This window comes from Petaurus breviceps, unplaced genomic scaffold, assembly GCF_028583685.1.
Source record: "Petaurus breviceps papuanus isolate PSGF00001 unplaced genomic scaffold, PetGlider_PUasm1.0 190, whole genome shotgun sequence".
NCBI classification, from domain to species: Eukaryota; Metazoa; Chordata; class Mammalia; order Diprotodontia; family Petauridae; genus Petaurus; species Petaurus breviceps.
In genome coordinates, this window is record NW_027185810.1 from 6,987,936 (window position 1) to 7,005,212 (window position 17,277).

At 37.9% G+C, this 17,277-nt stretch overlaps 1 protein-coding gene across 4 annotated transcripts in view; it reads left to right on the forward strand.

Annotated features, from left to right (window-relative positions):
- RNF144B (ring finger protein 144B) overlaps window positions 1-17,277 on the forward strand; it is a 259,881-nt gene that overhangs the window by 204,897 nt on the left and 37,707 nt on the right. For all 4 annotated transcript variants that reach the window (XM_069092485.1, XM_069092484.1, XM_069092486.1 and 1 more), the window contains one exon: window positions 11,458-11,518. In XM_069092485.1, the coding sequence (XP_068948586.1) occupies window positions 11,458-11,518 (61 nt within the window). The remainder of the gene's footprint in view (window positions 1-11,457; window positions 11,519-17,277) is intronic.

Sequence of the window (17,277 nt, forward strand, 5' to 3'; positions counted from 1 at the left end):
TTGAAAACGCAATGGCTTTTTTTATATGTTTAAATATAGTAGGTCTCTCTCTATAATAGTTGCCATGGGATACAAGAAAACAGGGAACTGATCCTCTTTCCTCTTAATGGTTTTACCAAGAAACTCTAGCCTACACATTGGCTTGGCTCCATACTCCTACATCCCTCCTGCTTCAGGCTGTGTGTGCCCTCTTGCTCCCTCTGAGATGGACCAGCTGTGATTTTGAGGACTTGTCAATTGTTGAAGCAGCTACTTTGGAGCAGAGTTCAGTGGCCACTTCACGTGGTGGTGGTTGTTGTTCAGTTGTGTCCAACTCTTTGTGACCCCATTTGGGGTTTGAGTGACAAAGATAATGGAGGGCTGTTTCCTTCTCCAGTTCATTTTTGCAGATGAGAAAACTGATTTGCCCAGGGTCACGCAGCTAGTAAGTATGTGAAGCTGAATTTGAACTCAGGTCTTCCTAATTCCAGGCCCCATTTAAATAGGAAACAATAGAAAAAGGCATTATTCATTTTAAGGCAGATCATGGGAGAAGGGCTTCTAACAGAAAACCTTAACTCAACCTCTCTTATTTAAGTCCAGTGCTTCTCCTCTGTTAATTGTTTCCTATTGTGTATTTTGTTTGCTCTGTGTTTGTATGTATGTATATATGTGTATATATGTATGTATGTATGTATGGGTTTTTTTTTACATATTGTCTCCATTATTATACTGTAAGCTCCGTGAGGTCAGGAGCTGTTTTTTTTTGTATCCCTAGCACTTAGCACAGTGCCTAGCACATTGTAGGCACTTAAAAAATGTTGATTACTTGATTGGAATTTCTTCTGATAGCACCTGTTTAAGAGCAGGACAAAGTAAGTAAGGAATTTCTGGACAGTTCCTGTCACTTTCATCTCTAGCTTTGGACCCTTTATGTATGTCTTTAGTCCTTTTCTAGCATGTGAATCTGAGCATAATTTATATTCAGTCTGCCCCACACAAAGTCGAGTGTTTGTTGCTGTTGTTGTTTTTTAATAATGGAAGGTATATGTAAGTGCCTGTCTTGAAGTTATACCTTAGGGAAAGAAAGGTTATGATTAATTTTAAGCTTTTTAGTTCCAATAATTGAGAAAATTAAATGCCATTCACTTTCTAGGGTGAGGCTGAAACTTTTGGTTGAGCAGTGGAAAATTTGGGTGTTGATCAGGAAGACCTTTTGAATAGTTCCCTGCCACCGTGCACCCTGAACAATTTAACCTCTCTTACTGCCAGCTTGAGATCATCAAGAGTAGAGGAAAGGGAGGAACCAGAAGCATACCACCACGTCTCCCCATCCTGAAAGCACTGACTGCATTCCTACTGTACCCTGCTGGGGCCCCTAGTGTGTAAGAGGAGAAGGAATGAGAGGAAGGGCCTACTGAAATCACTAACACATCTATGGTTAGTCATTATTCCTTGTTCAAGGAGTGGGTCAAAGCTGCTCTTTCTACACTGCAGGTATCTAAAATATGCAGGTCATTGTTTTTCAATTCTGGGAATAGAATTCTTCTAACCTCATAACCATGGGTGTCCTCCAAGGCCCTGTCTGGGGCACTCTTCTCTCTCTCTGTTATTTTGCTAGATAGTCTCCTTAGCTCCCATGTATTAACACCTCAATGAAGATAACTCCCAGATCTATTTGTCTAGCCCTAATCCATCTCTTGACCTCCAAATTTCCATCTCTAATGCCTGTTGGACATTTCTAACTGGATGTCGTAGACATATTAAACTCAACATTTCCAAAACTCTCCCTTCTTGCTAATTTCCCTATTTCTTTTGAGGTACCACCTCACATCCTCCCAGTCACTCATGCTCCAAAACTAGATGTTATCCTTGATTCCCCACTCTCTCTCACCCTCTATATCCAACCAGTTTCTGAATCCTGTCTCTGTAACATCTTATAGGTGACCCTTTTTTCCTTCCAGCACAACCACCCCCCTGGTATAAACCCTTATCATCTTGTGCCTGGATTGTTGCAATAGCTTATTGGTGGGTCTGCCTGCTACAAGTCTCCCCACACCAGTCAACCTTTCAGTCAGCTATCAACTTGTTCTTCCTTAATTGCAAGCCTGACCATGTCACCCCTTCTATTTAGTAAACTCCAGTGACTTCTCCTTACCTCCAGGACCATCTGTTAAGATAAGATCATCTGTTTGGCTTTTAAAGCTCTTTATAGCCTAGCCAATTCCTACCTTTCCACTTCTCTTACATCTTATTCTCCTCCATGAAATCTGATCCAATGTCACTGGCTTCTTTGCTCTTCCTTATATAGGACATTCTATCTTCTGACTCAATTTTCATTGGCTGTCTCTCTTGCCTAGAATTCTCTGCCTCCACTTTTTCTCCTCTTGTCTTCTCTGGCTTCCTTCAATTCCAAGATAAAGACTCTGTAAGAAGCCTTTCCCAGTTCTTTTTTTCTTTTTGAGGGGGGAAGGCAAGGTAATTGGGGTTAAGTGACTTGCCTAAGGTCACACAGCTAGTAAGTGTGTCAAGCTTCTGAGGCCGGATTTGAACTTAGGTAATCCTGACTCCAGGGCCAGTGCTCTATTCACTGTGCCATCTAGCTGTTCCTTTTTTCTTTTCTTTTTTTGAGGGGCGAAGGCAAAGCAATTGGGGTTAAGTGACTTGCTCAAGGTCACATAGGCCAGGACTAGGGTTTAAGTTTTTTCCATGTTCTATCACTTTGGCTGCTCCTAGGCAGGAACTAAAGTGGAAACATCTAAAGGGCAGGATTTCTTTTTTTTTGTAACCTTCTTTGAATCCCTTTTAACTCACTGAGTTATAAGTTACATAACTTATAGGAAGATATCAAGCATATGGGGCCAGATTTGAACTCAGGTCCTCCTGACTTCAGGGCTGGTGCTTTATTCACTGTGCCACCTAGCTGCCCCTTTTCCAGTCCTTTTGACCTTAGAGTCTTCCCTCTGAGATCATCTTCAGTTGACCTTGTTTATTTATAATTGCTTATATGTTGCCTCCCCCATTAGACTGTGAGCTCCTTGAAGACAAGGACTGTTTTTGTTGTTCTTTCTAATTCTCAGTGTTTAATATAGTGCCTGGTACATAGTAGGAGCTTAATAAATGCTTGTTGACTTGACATGAATTCTGTTGAGGTGGTACAACATTCACATACATAAATACAAAATAATTTCAAAAGAGAGTGCTAATAATTGGAGGGGATTAAACAAGGTGTTATGTAGGAGGTGGCATCTGGAGGTGCTTAAATGTAGCTAGAGATTCCAAGAGTAAGAGGTCAAGAGGGAGTAAATATCTGCAGACATTTGGGGCAGGGCAACAGGAAATGAAATATGATCTGTGGGGAGCAGCTAGCAGATAAGTTTGGCTAGAGTGTGTAAAGGAAAGTAGCATGGAGTGAAACTGGAAAAGTTGGATGAAAACAGTATTCCAGACCAACTATGACATAGAATATTTGAAGGGGAGTAGGGAGAAAGTTGGATAAGAAAGTTGGGGCCAAGTTTTAGAGTGTCTTGAATTTCAGACTCAGGAGTTGATACTTATTTGGTAGGTAATAAGAAAGAGCTGCAGTTTTTTGAGTAGAGGAGTGATGTTTATATGCAGAATGGTACCTTGGGTTGAAGAAATGATAGATTGAAGCCAGCAAGACCAGTTAGGAGGCTATATAACAATTTAGGAGGGAAGAGAAGTGTTGAAAGGTTGAACTAAGCTGGCTGCTGTGGTTATGGAAAGGAAGGAGATGTAGATATAAGGATGTAGAGACGCAGAAGTAAAAATAACAGGAATTGTCCATTAATTGGGTGTGCTGGGTAAAGGAGAGTGAGGGGCCAAAGATCCTGGACCTGTGTGACTGGTAGCAGAAAAATAAGGAAAGAAATGGGGAGGGGCAAGTTTGGGATAGGGGCCATGCTGAGTTGGAGCTGTTGGCAGATCATCTAGGAGATATCCAGTAGGCAGCTAGAAATGTGGAGTTGAGGTCTGGAGGGAGGCTGGGGAAGGAGATGGAGATCTGGGAGCCATCTCTGTAGAAGCAGTTATTGGAACCACAGGAGTGAATCTGATCACCAAAGGACAGGGTATCAATTGAAGAGGTCCTGAAACAGATCCTTGAGAGAGATCCTTATTTAAGGGGCAGAAGGAAGATGAAAAGCCCACAAAAGATTGGTCAGAGAAGTAGGAAGGGGCAGTCTATAATGGTTTTGTAGGCTTTTTTTTGGAGAGGGGAAGGCAGGGCAATTGGGGTTAAGTGACTTGCCCAAAGTCATACAGCTAGTAAGTGTTAAGTGTCTGAGGGCAGATTTGAACTCAGGTCCTCCTGACTCCAGGGCCTGTGCTCTATTCACTGCACCACCTAGCCACCCCAGTCTATAATGTTAAATGCTAAAAAAATGGTTAAGGAGGGGACAGAAGGCCTTTAAATTTAATAGTAAGGAGGTCGAGGTCATTAGTGACTTCCTTTGTTATAGTGTAGTGGGAACAGAAGCCAGAATGCAAGGACTTTAGGAGTGATAAGAAAGTGAATGCAGATACTCTTTATAGGAATTTTGTAGTGAAAGTTGATGGATATGGACTGTAAGCAGTCTTCTGTTTAGAACATGCCAAAGATTTCAGTCCTGGCATTCTCCGGTTTATGTGTCTGAAACCACCTGTCTCTCAAGGAAACTTTTTATATATCTTAGTGTTCGTAAGGGAATAGTTAGAGCAGGTGTAGTCGTGAGCCAGTGGAAGAGTGAAAATCCTTCAAAATAGGAAGGTTAACATGAGCGTCAGAGGCTGAATGGAAAGCAGCAAAGATTTTCGTCAAGGGAGTGAGCATTCAGTTAAGGTCCATTGGAGCCGATGGAGAGGCGTTTGGCGAGGGGAGCAGAAGCTTTCCACCCTGCATATTTTTCCATCTTTAATAGAGTGTGGCGTGATAAGATTAGAGCTATTTGGAATTTCCTTAGCAGCAGAGAGAACTGTCTCTTATTGCATTCAAGTCATGTATTCTCATGTTTACCACTGCCTCCCCTTCTTTCTGGGCTTTGTCAGTGGAACTTTGAGTCCTAATGCATGTTTCTTGAAAATAATCAGCACCTTGGAGCAAGCTCTTTTTATTCCCAGTTAATCCTCTCAATATTGTTGGAACAGCTCTTCCAACTTTGCCACTGTCATCTGAGACAGAGAACACCATATACGACTGGAATCAAGAACAGAATTGAGGTGTTCCTTCCTCCTGGTCCAGCGATACTCTCAATTAAGTCATTTCCACCTTTCTATTATGTAGTTTCGTGACTACAGTTGTTAAAAATCACATAAATGAAAGAAAGCATTTTTTCAGAAATTAGCTATAACTCATACAAGTTCAATTGAGGGCCAGGACTAGGGTTTAAGTTTTTTCCATGTTCTATCACTTTGGCTACTCCTAGGCAGGAACTAAAGTGGAAACATCTAAAGGGCAGGATTTCTTTTTTTGTAACCTTCTTTGAATCCCTTTTTAACTCACTGAGTTATAAGTTATATAACTTATAGCAACAAATATTTATTAAATGCCTACTATGGGCCAAATCTGGCGAGACAAGACAAAAATGAAATAATCCTTGCCTTCAAAGAACTTAACATTCTGTCAAGCCAGAGAAAAAATGACAATATTTATAAAGTGCTTTACAAATTTTACATGTGTAAATACTAGCTATCTTTAGCCATCAAGCTCTTCATCACCATTCATCTTGACTTTTGTCTCTGGAAGAAAGAATGAGGCTGATGACCTTGTGCAACTCTGCCTCACTTAAATCCATTTCACAGGCAAGTCAAGACATTACCCCAGCTTGTCATTAGTCCTCTTTGAAAACAAGGGACAAGGACAAACAACGGTTTCATAGAAAGGGAAGGCAGAGGTGAGGATGATAAGTAGAGTTGGTCTTTGGTGAGGAATACCTCAATGCCTTCCTTCATTTGGAGGAGGCAGGAAGCTGTTTTACTAGAATACAATTTGATAATCTACACTATTAAATTATAGTTTGTATACTTTACCTTCTAGTTTTATCAATTGATTCCTTTTTGTTTTCACATCGTATTCATTTATGAAATCTATTCTTCCCTAATATAATAAAGATTAAAAAAACAATTTAGTAAAACCAACCCATATATCAAGCACACTGGAGAACACACAGCAGGATTCCATACTCATAGCTCCCTGCTTGCTGCAGTGAGGTCAGGATAATATATTTTTTCAATTCTAGGGCCAAATTTGGTCATTACAATTACATACCATTCAGTTTTCTTATATTCTTTTTGTTCATCTTGTCTATTTTCCCTGCTGTCCATCGCTTCACTTTGCATCAGTTCATATGTGTTTCTCAGAATTCATATTTATTGGTTCATATTCTGTGGTAATATTCCCTTGAATATCTTATGTTCTATGATTTGCTTAGCCATTTCTCAGTTGATGGGCACCTATTGTATTTTATTTCTAGTTCTTTGCTACCACAAGAAGGGTTACTATTAATATTGTGTTATAGATGAGACCTTTTCTGTCTTTGTCTTTGATTTCCTTGTTGTTGTGGTTTAGTCATTTCAGTCGTTTCTGACTCTTCATGACCCCATTTGGAGTTTTCTTGGCAAAGATACTGTAATGTTTGCCATTTCCTTCATGGCTAAGTGACTTGTCCAGGGCCATATAGCTAGTAAGTATCTGAGGCCAGATTTGAACTCAGTGTGATGTCTTCCTGACTCCAAGCCTGGCACTCTATGCACTGTCCCACCTAGCTGACCTCGACTTCATTAGGATATGTGGGTAGCAGTGCTAGATTGAAAGGTTTGCCAATTTATCATCATTTGTTAGACATAGTTCCAGACTTCTTTAACAAATGGCTTGCTATATCTGCTAAAGAATGGTTTGCTCTATCTGCAGCTCATCGAAATACTAGTCTTCTTGCTGCCTCTCCAGCATAGATTATTAGAAACATCTGTTGTCATCTTTGCCATTTTTTAGGTGTGAGATAGAGTTGTTTTCATTTGCATCTCTTATTATTAGTAATGCAGGAACAGTTTTTCATGCAGTTGTTAATAGTTTTCAGTTATTCTTTTGAGAACCATTTGATAATATTCTTATTTATCTTTAAATGACTCTTGGTTTTACATCTTCATGTTAATTCTCTCTATATTTTGACTCTCAGACCCTTATCCCAATGTCATTATAAAAGAATATCCTTCCCCACCTGCAGCCCCCAAGGCTACCACTTGTAGCCATCTAAACTGAAGCTGATAAGAGGGAACCCAAATAAGCTGTAGAGTGTCACTACATGAGTTTACAGCCTTTGGTCACCAGTAATGTGGACTTCCATAATGGTTTTATCCATTTTCTTTTGATTTCTGGTAATAATTGTTTGTTTCTACTGTTGTGACTTGAGGGCAGGTCGATTTCTCTGCAGTTTGGTAGTGAGTGTCATTCTCTCATTAGCATTTCATTCTTTCTGATCTTCTTTGATAACTTTCTTCCCCTTTTCTTCCATGCATGGCGTGTACCTTTCTTGTGACATAAAAATAATAAGTGACATTGAAATGATCCTAGGAGTCTTCTTGTATTATTTGAAATGCTATGTTAGAAAAAAGTAAATAGAACTTATTAGGACAAAGCTCCCCTGATATTATTTAACAGAATACTTTTTAGGTTTTAGCTCATTTTTTCCTTGGGGTCAGTGAGACCTAGGTAATATTATTTCCATTCCACACAATAGTGGCAAGTGTCCAATGGCTTTGCCTCAGACTTCACAGTCAATCAAGGTTCATCCTTCTCTATCCTTTTTTCGTCAAGCCCTCATTTTATCCATTAGGCAACTTGGCTTTCCAGCAAAGGTGAATAGGTAGTAAAGAAAATGAAACAAAGCAAGCTTGGAAAATGGTCTGTTGAATTCAGCTAGAATTCATTGTTCATTCAGTCATTTTTCAGTCATGTCTGACTCTTTGTGACCTCATTTTGGGGTTTTCTTGGCAGAGATGCTGGAATAAGTTGCCATTTCCTTCTCCAGTTCATTCTACAGATGGGGAAACCAAGGCAAACAGGGTTAAATGACTTGCCCAGGGGTCACACAGCTCATAAATGTGTGAGATCAGATCTAAACGCAGGAAGATGAGTCTTTCTGACTCCAATCCCAGTATACTATTCACTGCTCCACCTAGCTGCTCCATAAAGCATTAAGCACCTACTGTATGCTAAGCACAGATACCTCTGCACTGGCGCTGTTCCTGCACAATTCTAATAATCATTTAGAACTGCTGCTCCCTGAGATGTTTCATTTGTCCCCAGGCCACACGCTCATAGAATTATAGATTTAGAGATGAGGATAAATTTAGAGGCCATTGTTTTGTAGACAAAGATATGGAGGGCCCAAAGAGATTAAACGACTTGCACAAGGTCACATAGCTAGTAAGTATTTGAGATAAGGTCTTTCTAAATCCAAATCCTCTGTGCATTATGCCATATATACTGCCTATGAGACGTAATTGCCTTACTCTATTTTCCTCTAACTTTCTTCTTTTATTAAAAAAAAGTATTTTTAATTTATTTAATAAGATTTTAATTTATATTTATATTTTAATTTAAAACAAGCATTTCCATAACATAGTATAATAAAAGTGATTGCACATGAAACTATAAATCTATTACATACCACCTGCTATTCCTTTTAAATATAGACCAACGTTACATAAATTTCTTTTTTTCTTTTCTTCCACCCAACCTACAGATGGCTATTAGACACAAATAGATATGTATGTATACATGTGTGTACATATACATACATATATACACATATGTATACACACAAAGACACATGCACATACGTGTGTGCAAAATCATTCTATACATACTTTTATGGGTCAGTTCTTTCTCTTCTGTATCATTATTAAATATTTGGAGGACCTGCCATGTAGGGACAGTACACTAAGAATTTTAGGGAATTAAAAAAAAGAGGTTTAAAAAATGTTCTGCCATTAAACACTATACATTTTAGTTTGGGGAGATATAGTATATGGAAAAATACAAACCTCAATCTGAATCTTCTTTGGAATGTTCATGTTACAATGAATCTTTTGAAAAACCTTCTTTGTTATTTATAGAATTGAACAACTATAGTATGCACAGATATGCCTATGCATGTGTGTGTAAACATATATGTATATACATACAATCACACATATATACATATACACATACACATGTACATACCCACAGAGCAGTTCTCAACTAAATAAAGTTGCTTGGAAAAGAAAGCTTTTATTCCCAAACTGTTCCTCGTTTAATTTCTTTCTGTTGGGAATGGGAAATATCCCAAATTTCTTGGGCTTTTTGGTTCTTCATACAGTGTAGTTGATAGTTTAATTTTTTTTATCCAGATGGCCAATTGGATTTTTGTCCTCCTTTAGGACTAGATTCTATAAGGTATCACTATTTATTGCATTGACTCAAAATATACCTAGCTGCCTCTTTTCCATTGTACATTTTGTCTCATCATTAGTAATAAAGTGCAGCAATCTATAGACATAAACATTTTTAAAAAGTTTTAAAAGACTTGTATTAACTGAGCTAAGAATTTAAGCTTTATAGGCTTACATCTTGGAGTTTGGTTATGAAATCCTTCTCTTTCAAATTATAAATCTTTTAAGCAGTGCTAATCACTTAAATCTTGATGTCAGAGGAATCTTATTTTTCAAGACTGTGTTTGAGACAATTCTAATGAGCACCTTTGAAAGGCAGTTGTATAATTGACATCAGCAATCTCAAAAGATATTTGGCTACACAGGAATAATTGTTACAAGCAAAACTCTGGCTCACATTCTCTTCTGGGAGGGAAAACTTTACCACAAGAAGGTTACCAGTTGGTATTTCATTTTTTACTAATTTAACATATGACTTCATGTGATAGCCAAGCTTCAGGCTCTCTGTGTGAAGGAAAGGGTCAGGAGACCTAGTTTTTTTTTTTAATTAAACTGGGACATTTCTTTCTTATCTTTTAAAAATATTGTTATTCTGAATTTGATAAACATGAACATTTCCATATACAAAGAACAGAAAAATAGAATGTATGTAAAACTCTTCAGTCTTACAAAAGTTTGCCTTTAAAAAAATAAGGTATGTAAGTTCAACACAGTAGTTTCAAAACTCTCCTGCTTGTCTGTGTCTTTCTGGGATTTTTCATGTTCTCTTCTGAATATTTTATTAAAATGATTAAACAATCCTATTTTTTAAAAAAATTGTATCACTATCATTAGCCCTTTGGCTAGGTGGTGCAGTGGATAGAGAGACAGGCCTGAAATCAGGAAGACCTGGGTTCATATCCAGCCTCAGACACTTCCTAGCTGTGTGACCCTGAGCAAGTCACTGAACCCTGTTTACCTCACTTTCCTCATCCATAAAATAAGCTGGAGAAGGAAATGGCAAACCCCTCCAGTGTCTTTTCCAAGAAAACCCTAAATAGGGTAACTAAGAGTCTAACATGACTGAAAGGATTGAATGACAATCACTGGCTCTTCCCTTCAATCACTCCCAAATTAAAAAAAACCAAACCAAACCATAAAAACTTCCCTAATAACAAAAAAGTGTAGTTAAGCAAGTCATGTCCAAAAATGTATTCCTCATTGTCCACCTGGAGTCCATTACTGCTCTGACAAGAGATAGAAGTAGCACACACCATGGTTGGTCATAGAACTGATCAGAATTCTTCAGTAGAAGAGTTTCCCCAGTATCTCCAATCCAGTTGACCTTAGTTGCTTTGTAATCTAAAAAGTGAAGTACATATTCTTTTTAAAAACCAGGAAACCACTGTAGGTGTTTAGAAAATTTGAGAAGTACAAGATTTCTTGCTTCAAAAGAGTGTACACTTGGCAGTGTGGTAGACAGAACATGGGATGGAGGAGTTCATAAGAACTGGGGTCAAGCCCTGGCTCAGTCATCAATTCCCCACGTGAACGCGGACATGTAATAAACCTCTCTCTGGGTCTGGATTTTCTCATCTGTGAAATAAGAAGATTGGACTAGGTGATTTCTTGGTCCTTTCTAGCTTGGTGATTCTATGGTGCCCTCTATCAGAGAATGATTTGTTTGTTCAGTCATGTCAACTTCTTCATGATCCTCTTTGGGGTTTTCTTGGCATATACTGGTTTGCCATTTCCTTCTCCAACTCATTTTACAGATGAAGAAAATGAGGCAAACAGGGCTAAGTGACTTGCCCAGGGTCACCCAGCTAGTAAGTGTCTGAGGTCAGATTTGAATTCGGGTCTTCTGACTCCAGGCCCGGCATTCTATCTAGTATGCCACCTAGCTGCAGAGATGACTTGTAGGGGAGGACTGTAAAAGCAATGAAAGTTGTTAAGATTTGTGCTTAGGTAGTACAGAAAACTCTACAAGGAGAGGACTTTAGAAAGTAGTAACAAACAGAACCGCATGCAATGCTGTAAATCTCACCTCTCTGTTTTTGGTTTCAGATTGCCTGCTTGGTGTCAGTGGATCAATTTCAGCTCTACCAACGGCTGAGATTCGAAAGAGGTAGGATTCTAGCCCTGTCACCATCTTTAAAATGAACACACTTTTGGGGCGGCTAGGTGGGGCAGTGAATAGAGCATCGACCCTAGAGTCAGGAGGACCTGAGTTCAAATCCGGCCTCAGACACTTAACACAAAACTAGCTGTGTGACCTTGGGCAAGTCACTTAACCCCAAATTGCCCTACCTTCCCCCTCCAAAAAAAAAAAAAAAGCAAAATGAACATACTTTCCAAACCACATTAACTGATGTAGAGGCCTGGGTTAGCTATGCACTTTCAGAAAAATAATATGGGTAACCTGAAAGGCAGAAAGCTCTTACTCCAATAGAAATGTTTTACATTCTCATGTCTAGTCAAAAAAGAATGGTCAGATATAGAGCAAATGAATCTTTTTCTTCCTTTGACAATGTCCTTTCACTTATATTCATTATTAGATTATGAGCTCCTTGAGAGCTTTCTGTAGCACAGTGAACACTTCTTAGATGTTTACTAACTCACTGACTTTACATGGTCCATGGAAAGTCTTCTACAGTGGTTTACAATAACACTAACATAAAAGAAGGTGACATTTCTTTTCTGAACTTATTTTACCACCTGCTATCCTAGTTTTTTCAGATGGGTTCAAAATATTCACTTATAAAAAGGTCATCATTTTTATTCATGTTTATTGGTGGACTAAATTCATTTCCAAAAACATTTAAGTACTTATTATGTATAAAGTATAGTGTTAGCCTCTTGAGATACAGAAATGAAAATTACCCTTTTTTTTGGAGGAACTTATCATTCAGCAAAGAGGATAAGACAGAATGTAAAATATGATAAGAAAAATAGAGATCTAGATAAAGCATGTTTAAAATTTGATGAAGTAGATGGATGGATTTAAGCTGAGTGTCTTGGGGAAGGATGATTCAGGGAAGATTTCTTTGAGGGATGGCTTTGATTTAGGTCTCGAAGGACTGAAGTTGTATGGAGACTGCATACCCTGAAGTATGGGGAATACCCTGTACCAATTCAATGGCCCTAAAGGATGGCATGACAAGACAGGAGAACTGCTGGACTTCTAGCTTTGTCCCACAGCAGTGAGCACTTGGAAGAGCCTATTTAATCTTTCTTGGAGCTTTTCCCTTTTCTTTTTTAAAACAAGCTTTATTTGACTTGATTTCTTTCAGACTCTGGGCCAGTGATGATTTGCATAGCTATTCTAATTATAGTGCCCATCCACCAACATGGGGATGCATTCTTATTCTCCTTGGCATCTAATTGCTCATACCCAAGTACCGTAACAAAATGTCACTTTGGACTGACATCTGCGACTGACATGATCCAAACTCTGAGAAGAATTCTTCTTCTGTTGAATAATAGACTTTTTTTGAGCCAATCCAACGAACTCTTAATTGATTAGCATGGTTAGGGAATATGGTGTCCTAAAGGGGATTGATTTAGAATCATCTTGGGCCTCGTGGTTAGTAGAACAGACACTCATTTGGAGTCAGACCCAGGGAACCTGGCTTTAAACACTGGCTCTGATACTTATTATTAATCTAACCTTAAACAAGTTTTGGCCTTTCTGGGCCTCAATGCCCCCATCTGTTATGAAGGCTTTGTATTAGGTGTTTTAAAATCTCCTTTCCAGCTCATTTTTTAAGTATTTACTAGGGAAGGAAGGAAAACAAGCAGTGCCTACTTAGCACTTAATGTTTTAGCGTATATGTTTTAGCACATCTGAAAATGTTTTACAGATATTTCATTTGAACCTTACAATAACACTATGAAATAGATATTATTATCCCCATTTTGCACTTGAGGAAACTGAGTCAGATAGGTTAAGCAGCTTGCCCAGAGTTACACAGCTAGTAAGTACCCAAGTCTAGATCTGAATTCTGGTCTTCCTATCACTTTATCATCTGTACCACATAGCTGCCTTATAGGGACCAGACACTGTAAGTACATAGGCATCCTTTGTCTTGCTGCTTGAAAATTTTTATTTATTTCATTAAATATTTCCCAATTACATGTAAAAAGTTTTAACATTAATTTTTAAATTAAATTAAAATTTTAAGATCTTTTTCCATAGTTACATGGAAAGATAATTTTTAATATTCATTTTTTAAAAATGAGTTTTAAGTTTTCTCTCTCACTCCCTTACTTAGCTCCTCGCTGAGATGGTAAGCAATTTTATTTAGATTATACATAACATTTATTTTAAAAAAAAGTTTTTGAGTTTCAAATTCTCTCTCTCTCCCACCCGTTGATAGTCTCGATGTTTTTTAATGCTGAGGACATTGCTCAAGCTGTGTAGTCCCCAATTTTCTCATCTTCAAATGAACATTTGGACCATAAACTTATTAGGCACTACTTAAATATCTTAGTGTATATACTATAAATAGAATACTACATCATCAGGAGTAGAGGAAAAGACATTGCTTTGGGACACCAGGGCTCTAGTCCTATACTGTAGCTGGAGGAATTTGGGCAAATCACATGACCTCTCTGATCTTCTGTTTTCCCCAATGTGAAGTAAAGACCTTGGAGAAAAGGATCTCTCAGAGCCCTTCTAGCTCCAACATTCAAAGATTTTAATTTTTTTTAAACATTTCTTTTATTTTTTTAATTTAAAATCTATTTAATTTTAATTTTAATAAATGGAGTAAAACAAACATTTCCACAACAGAGTATAATTTTAAAAAATGATTGCACATAAAACTGTAAATCTGTTATGAGCAACTTGGTGTTCCTTTTAAATATAGAATAAAGTTATCATGTAAATTTCTTTTTTTTTTCTTTCCTCCCCTTCCCCACTCTACCATTAGACAAAAATATGTATATATGTGTATATATATGTAAAATAATTCTTTATGTACTTCACTTTTGTAATGTTAATTTAATTTAACATTTTCCCCAACCATTAATAGGCCTCATGTGAAGCCCTTTAAGGGAAGCTTGCTTAGGGAAGGCTTGCTTCTAGGAAGGCTTTCACACCTTTTGTCAGTTTCTAATTAGGCACTGAGTCAAAAGGGTTGTGATGCCTTCTAGCTCTGAGGAGTGTATATATGTCTACTCTGAGTTGGTATTCCACTTTGGGGGCTCGCTTATGAGAAGGATCTTGTGATTCCCTGGTTGAAATTCTGAATGGCCCTATGTTCAGAGCTCCCCAACTGCTCAGATGTAAAGTCTCTCTCAATCCAGGGATGTATGTAAAGTATATAGTTGATGCAGGCAGTCAGAGCCCTGTCTGTTGGTCTTTATTTCTCTGCTTGTATTTTCTTTTTATATTTTCTCTGAAGTTCAGGGTGCTGAATTTTCCCCTGAACTAGTGAATGTAGTTAAAAAAGATTGTTGGCTCCTTAAACAGCTATCTTTCCTAGTAAAGAAAATTTAAGAACCTATACTAGCAGCCATCCTGGGAATGTGGTTGCTGCTACAGCTTTATCAGTTCTTTCTGTGGATGCAAGTGCCATCTTCCTTCATATGTCTTTTGTTGTTAATTTGGGTGTTATATTTGATAAAAATAAATAAAGATCAACATATTGATAAGCTAGGAGTCCAGAAGCATGAAACATGGCACTTACCTCTAGGCAGAGGTGATAAACTTAAAATGAAGAAAGAGTCATACATTTTAAGATATGGCCAATGTGGGTGTTAGTTTTGAGGGATAGCCAAAGGATGTAAGGAGGTAATGGAGACTGCATATCTTGCAATCTGAGGAATAGCCAGCCGAAATTCATGGACAGACTGTGAATGACTTAGCTGCTCTCAGCTATACAATGATCCAAGACATTTCAAAGGACTCGTGATGAAGTATGCTGTCTGCCTCCAGAGAATGTAGTCAGAATGCAGAAGCATACTATTTTTTACTTTCTTTCCTTCTTTCATTGTTTTTTGGTTTGAGTTTTTTTCCACAAAGTGATTAATATGGAAATATGTTTTACATGATTGCACATGTATAACCTCTATCAGATTGCTTACTGTCTCAGGGAGGGGAGAGAGAAAGCTAGAGTTTGGAACTCAAAACAAAAAAAAAAAACCCAAATGTCAAAAATTGATTTTACCTTTAATTGGAGGGAAAAACAAACTACTGTTTTAGAAAAAAGAAAAAGAATTAAAAGACCAATTTATGGACACAGAAGAAGGCAGCTATGTATTGAGGGATTTATTTTGTTGTTGTTTTTTTTAAATGTACTCATGTGGTAAGCTAGTGGGAGGAACAGATTAAATTTTTTTAAATACTTGTTAATTGAAAATTGTAAAGATCTAGTAAAAATAAATCATGCTAATCTGATCCTGAATACATATTCATAGAGTGGCAGGTTTGGTAGAAACCTTAGAAATAATCTAAGACATCTCCAGCATTATGCTTAGTGATTTATTGATTGATTTTCTTGGATCAGGAAATTGAGGCTCAGGGACATTGTGTAATTTTTTTTTTACATTTAATGACTCATCTTGCAGTGCCTCAGGATCACAATTAGGATTTAAACTTAGGAAGGGGCCTCAGAGATTTAGTTCAAACTCTTCATTATAAAGGCCAGTGAGGGAAATGATTTGTCTCAGGTTTCATAGAGAGTTAGAAATAGAACCAGGAAATGAACCCAGGTTTTCTGATTCCACATCTAATTTTCTTTATACTAAGGAAGTGAACAAACATTTATTAAGCACCTAGTATGTATCAGGCACTATGCTAATACAGTTTACACTTATTAACTCATTCGATCCTCCTAACAACTCTGGGAGGTTGGTGCTTATTATCCTGATTTTATAGTTGAGGAAACTGAACTAGAGATGAAATGACTTGTCCACGGTCACACAGCTAGTCAGTGTCTGAGGGACTCCAGGGCCAGTGTTCTATCCACTGTGCCATCAGCTGCCCCTAAAACACAACCCAATGCTTTGGCAACTGTCACTATGTCACAGAAGACCAGTTACTGAGGGTTGTATTAACTGAAACTCTACTAACAATTTACCAGATAGAGCTCATTGATATCTAGATGTGTTCTTCATATGAAGTATCTGATCCAAGACCATCTCATGACAGGTGACCTTGGGATCCATGCCATACAAAAGGTGGGTGAAACCTGTTGTAACTAGGTCTTTCTGGTGCCTCTTGGAAGTAAATCCCCTTGGACAGGATCTGAGGCAGTTCTATGGAAGATTTTGCTCTAACACACCAAATACCTCTTTGCAGAAGGACACACTTTGGCTCTGGGGGAATAGAGCATGACTTTTTGAGATAGGGCATTGAAACAGATGTTTAGAAAGATTGGTTGCCATGGAGATTGGAAAATATGGATCAGCTTATTTGTAGTAGAAAGACCATTGAAATGGAGGAAAGGGGTATGTCTACAGGGAGATATTGAAGAGAACTTATATGACATTTTTTTTAAAGCATCAAAAAACAGAAGGAAAAAAGTTAGCTAGAATTCAGCCCCTACTCCACCATGAAGAAGCTCTTTGTTGGTTTTTTTTTCTCTAACAAGACATTTAACTTTTCTGAGTCTTAGTTTTTTTTTTTTAATTTTTTTGCTTTTTGGAGGGCAACTGGGGTTAAGTGACTTGCTCAAGTCACATGGTTAGTTTTTGTGTTAAGTGTCTGAGGCCGGATTTGAACTCTGGTCCTCCTGACTCCAGGGCCTGTGCTCTATTCACTGTACCACCTAGCCACCCCCTGAGTCTTAGTTTTCTTACTTAAAACAAACAAACAAACAAAAAATGGAGGGTTTTAGTGAAGCTAGGATTCTTAACCTTGTGCCTGTAAACTTTTAAAAT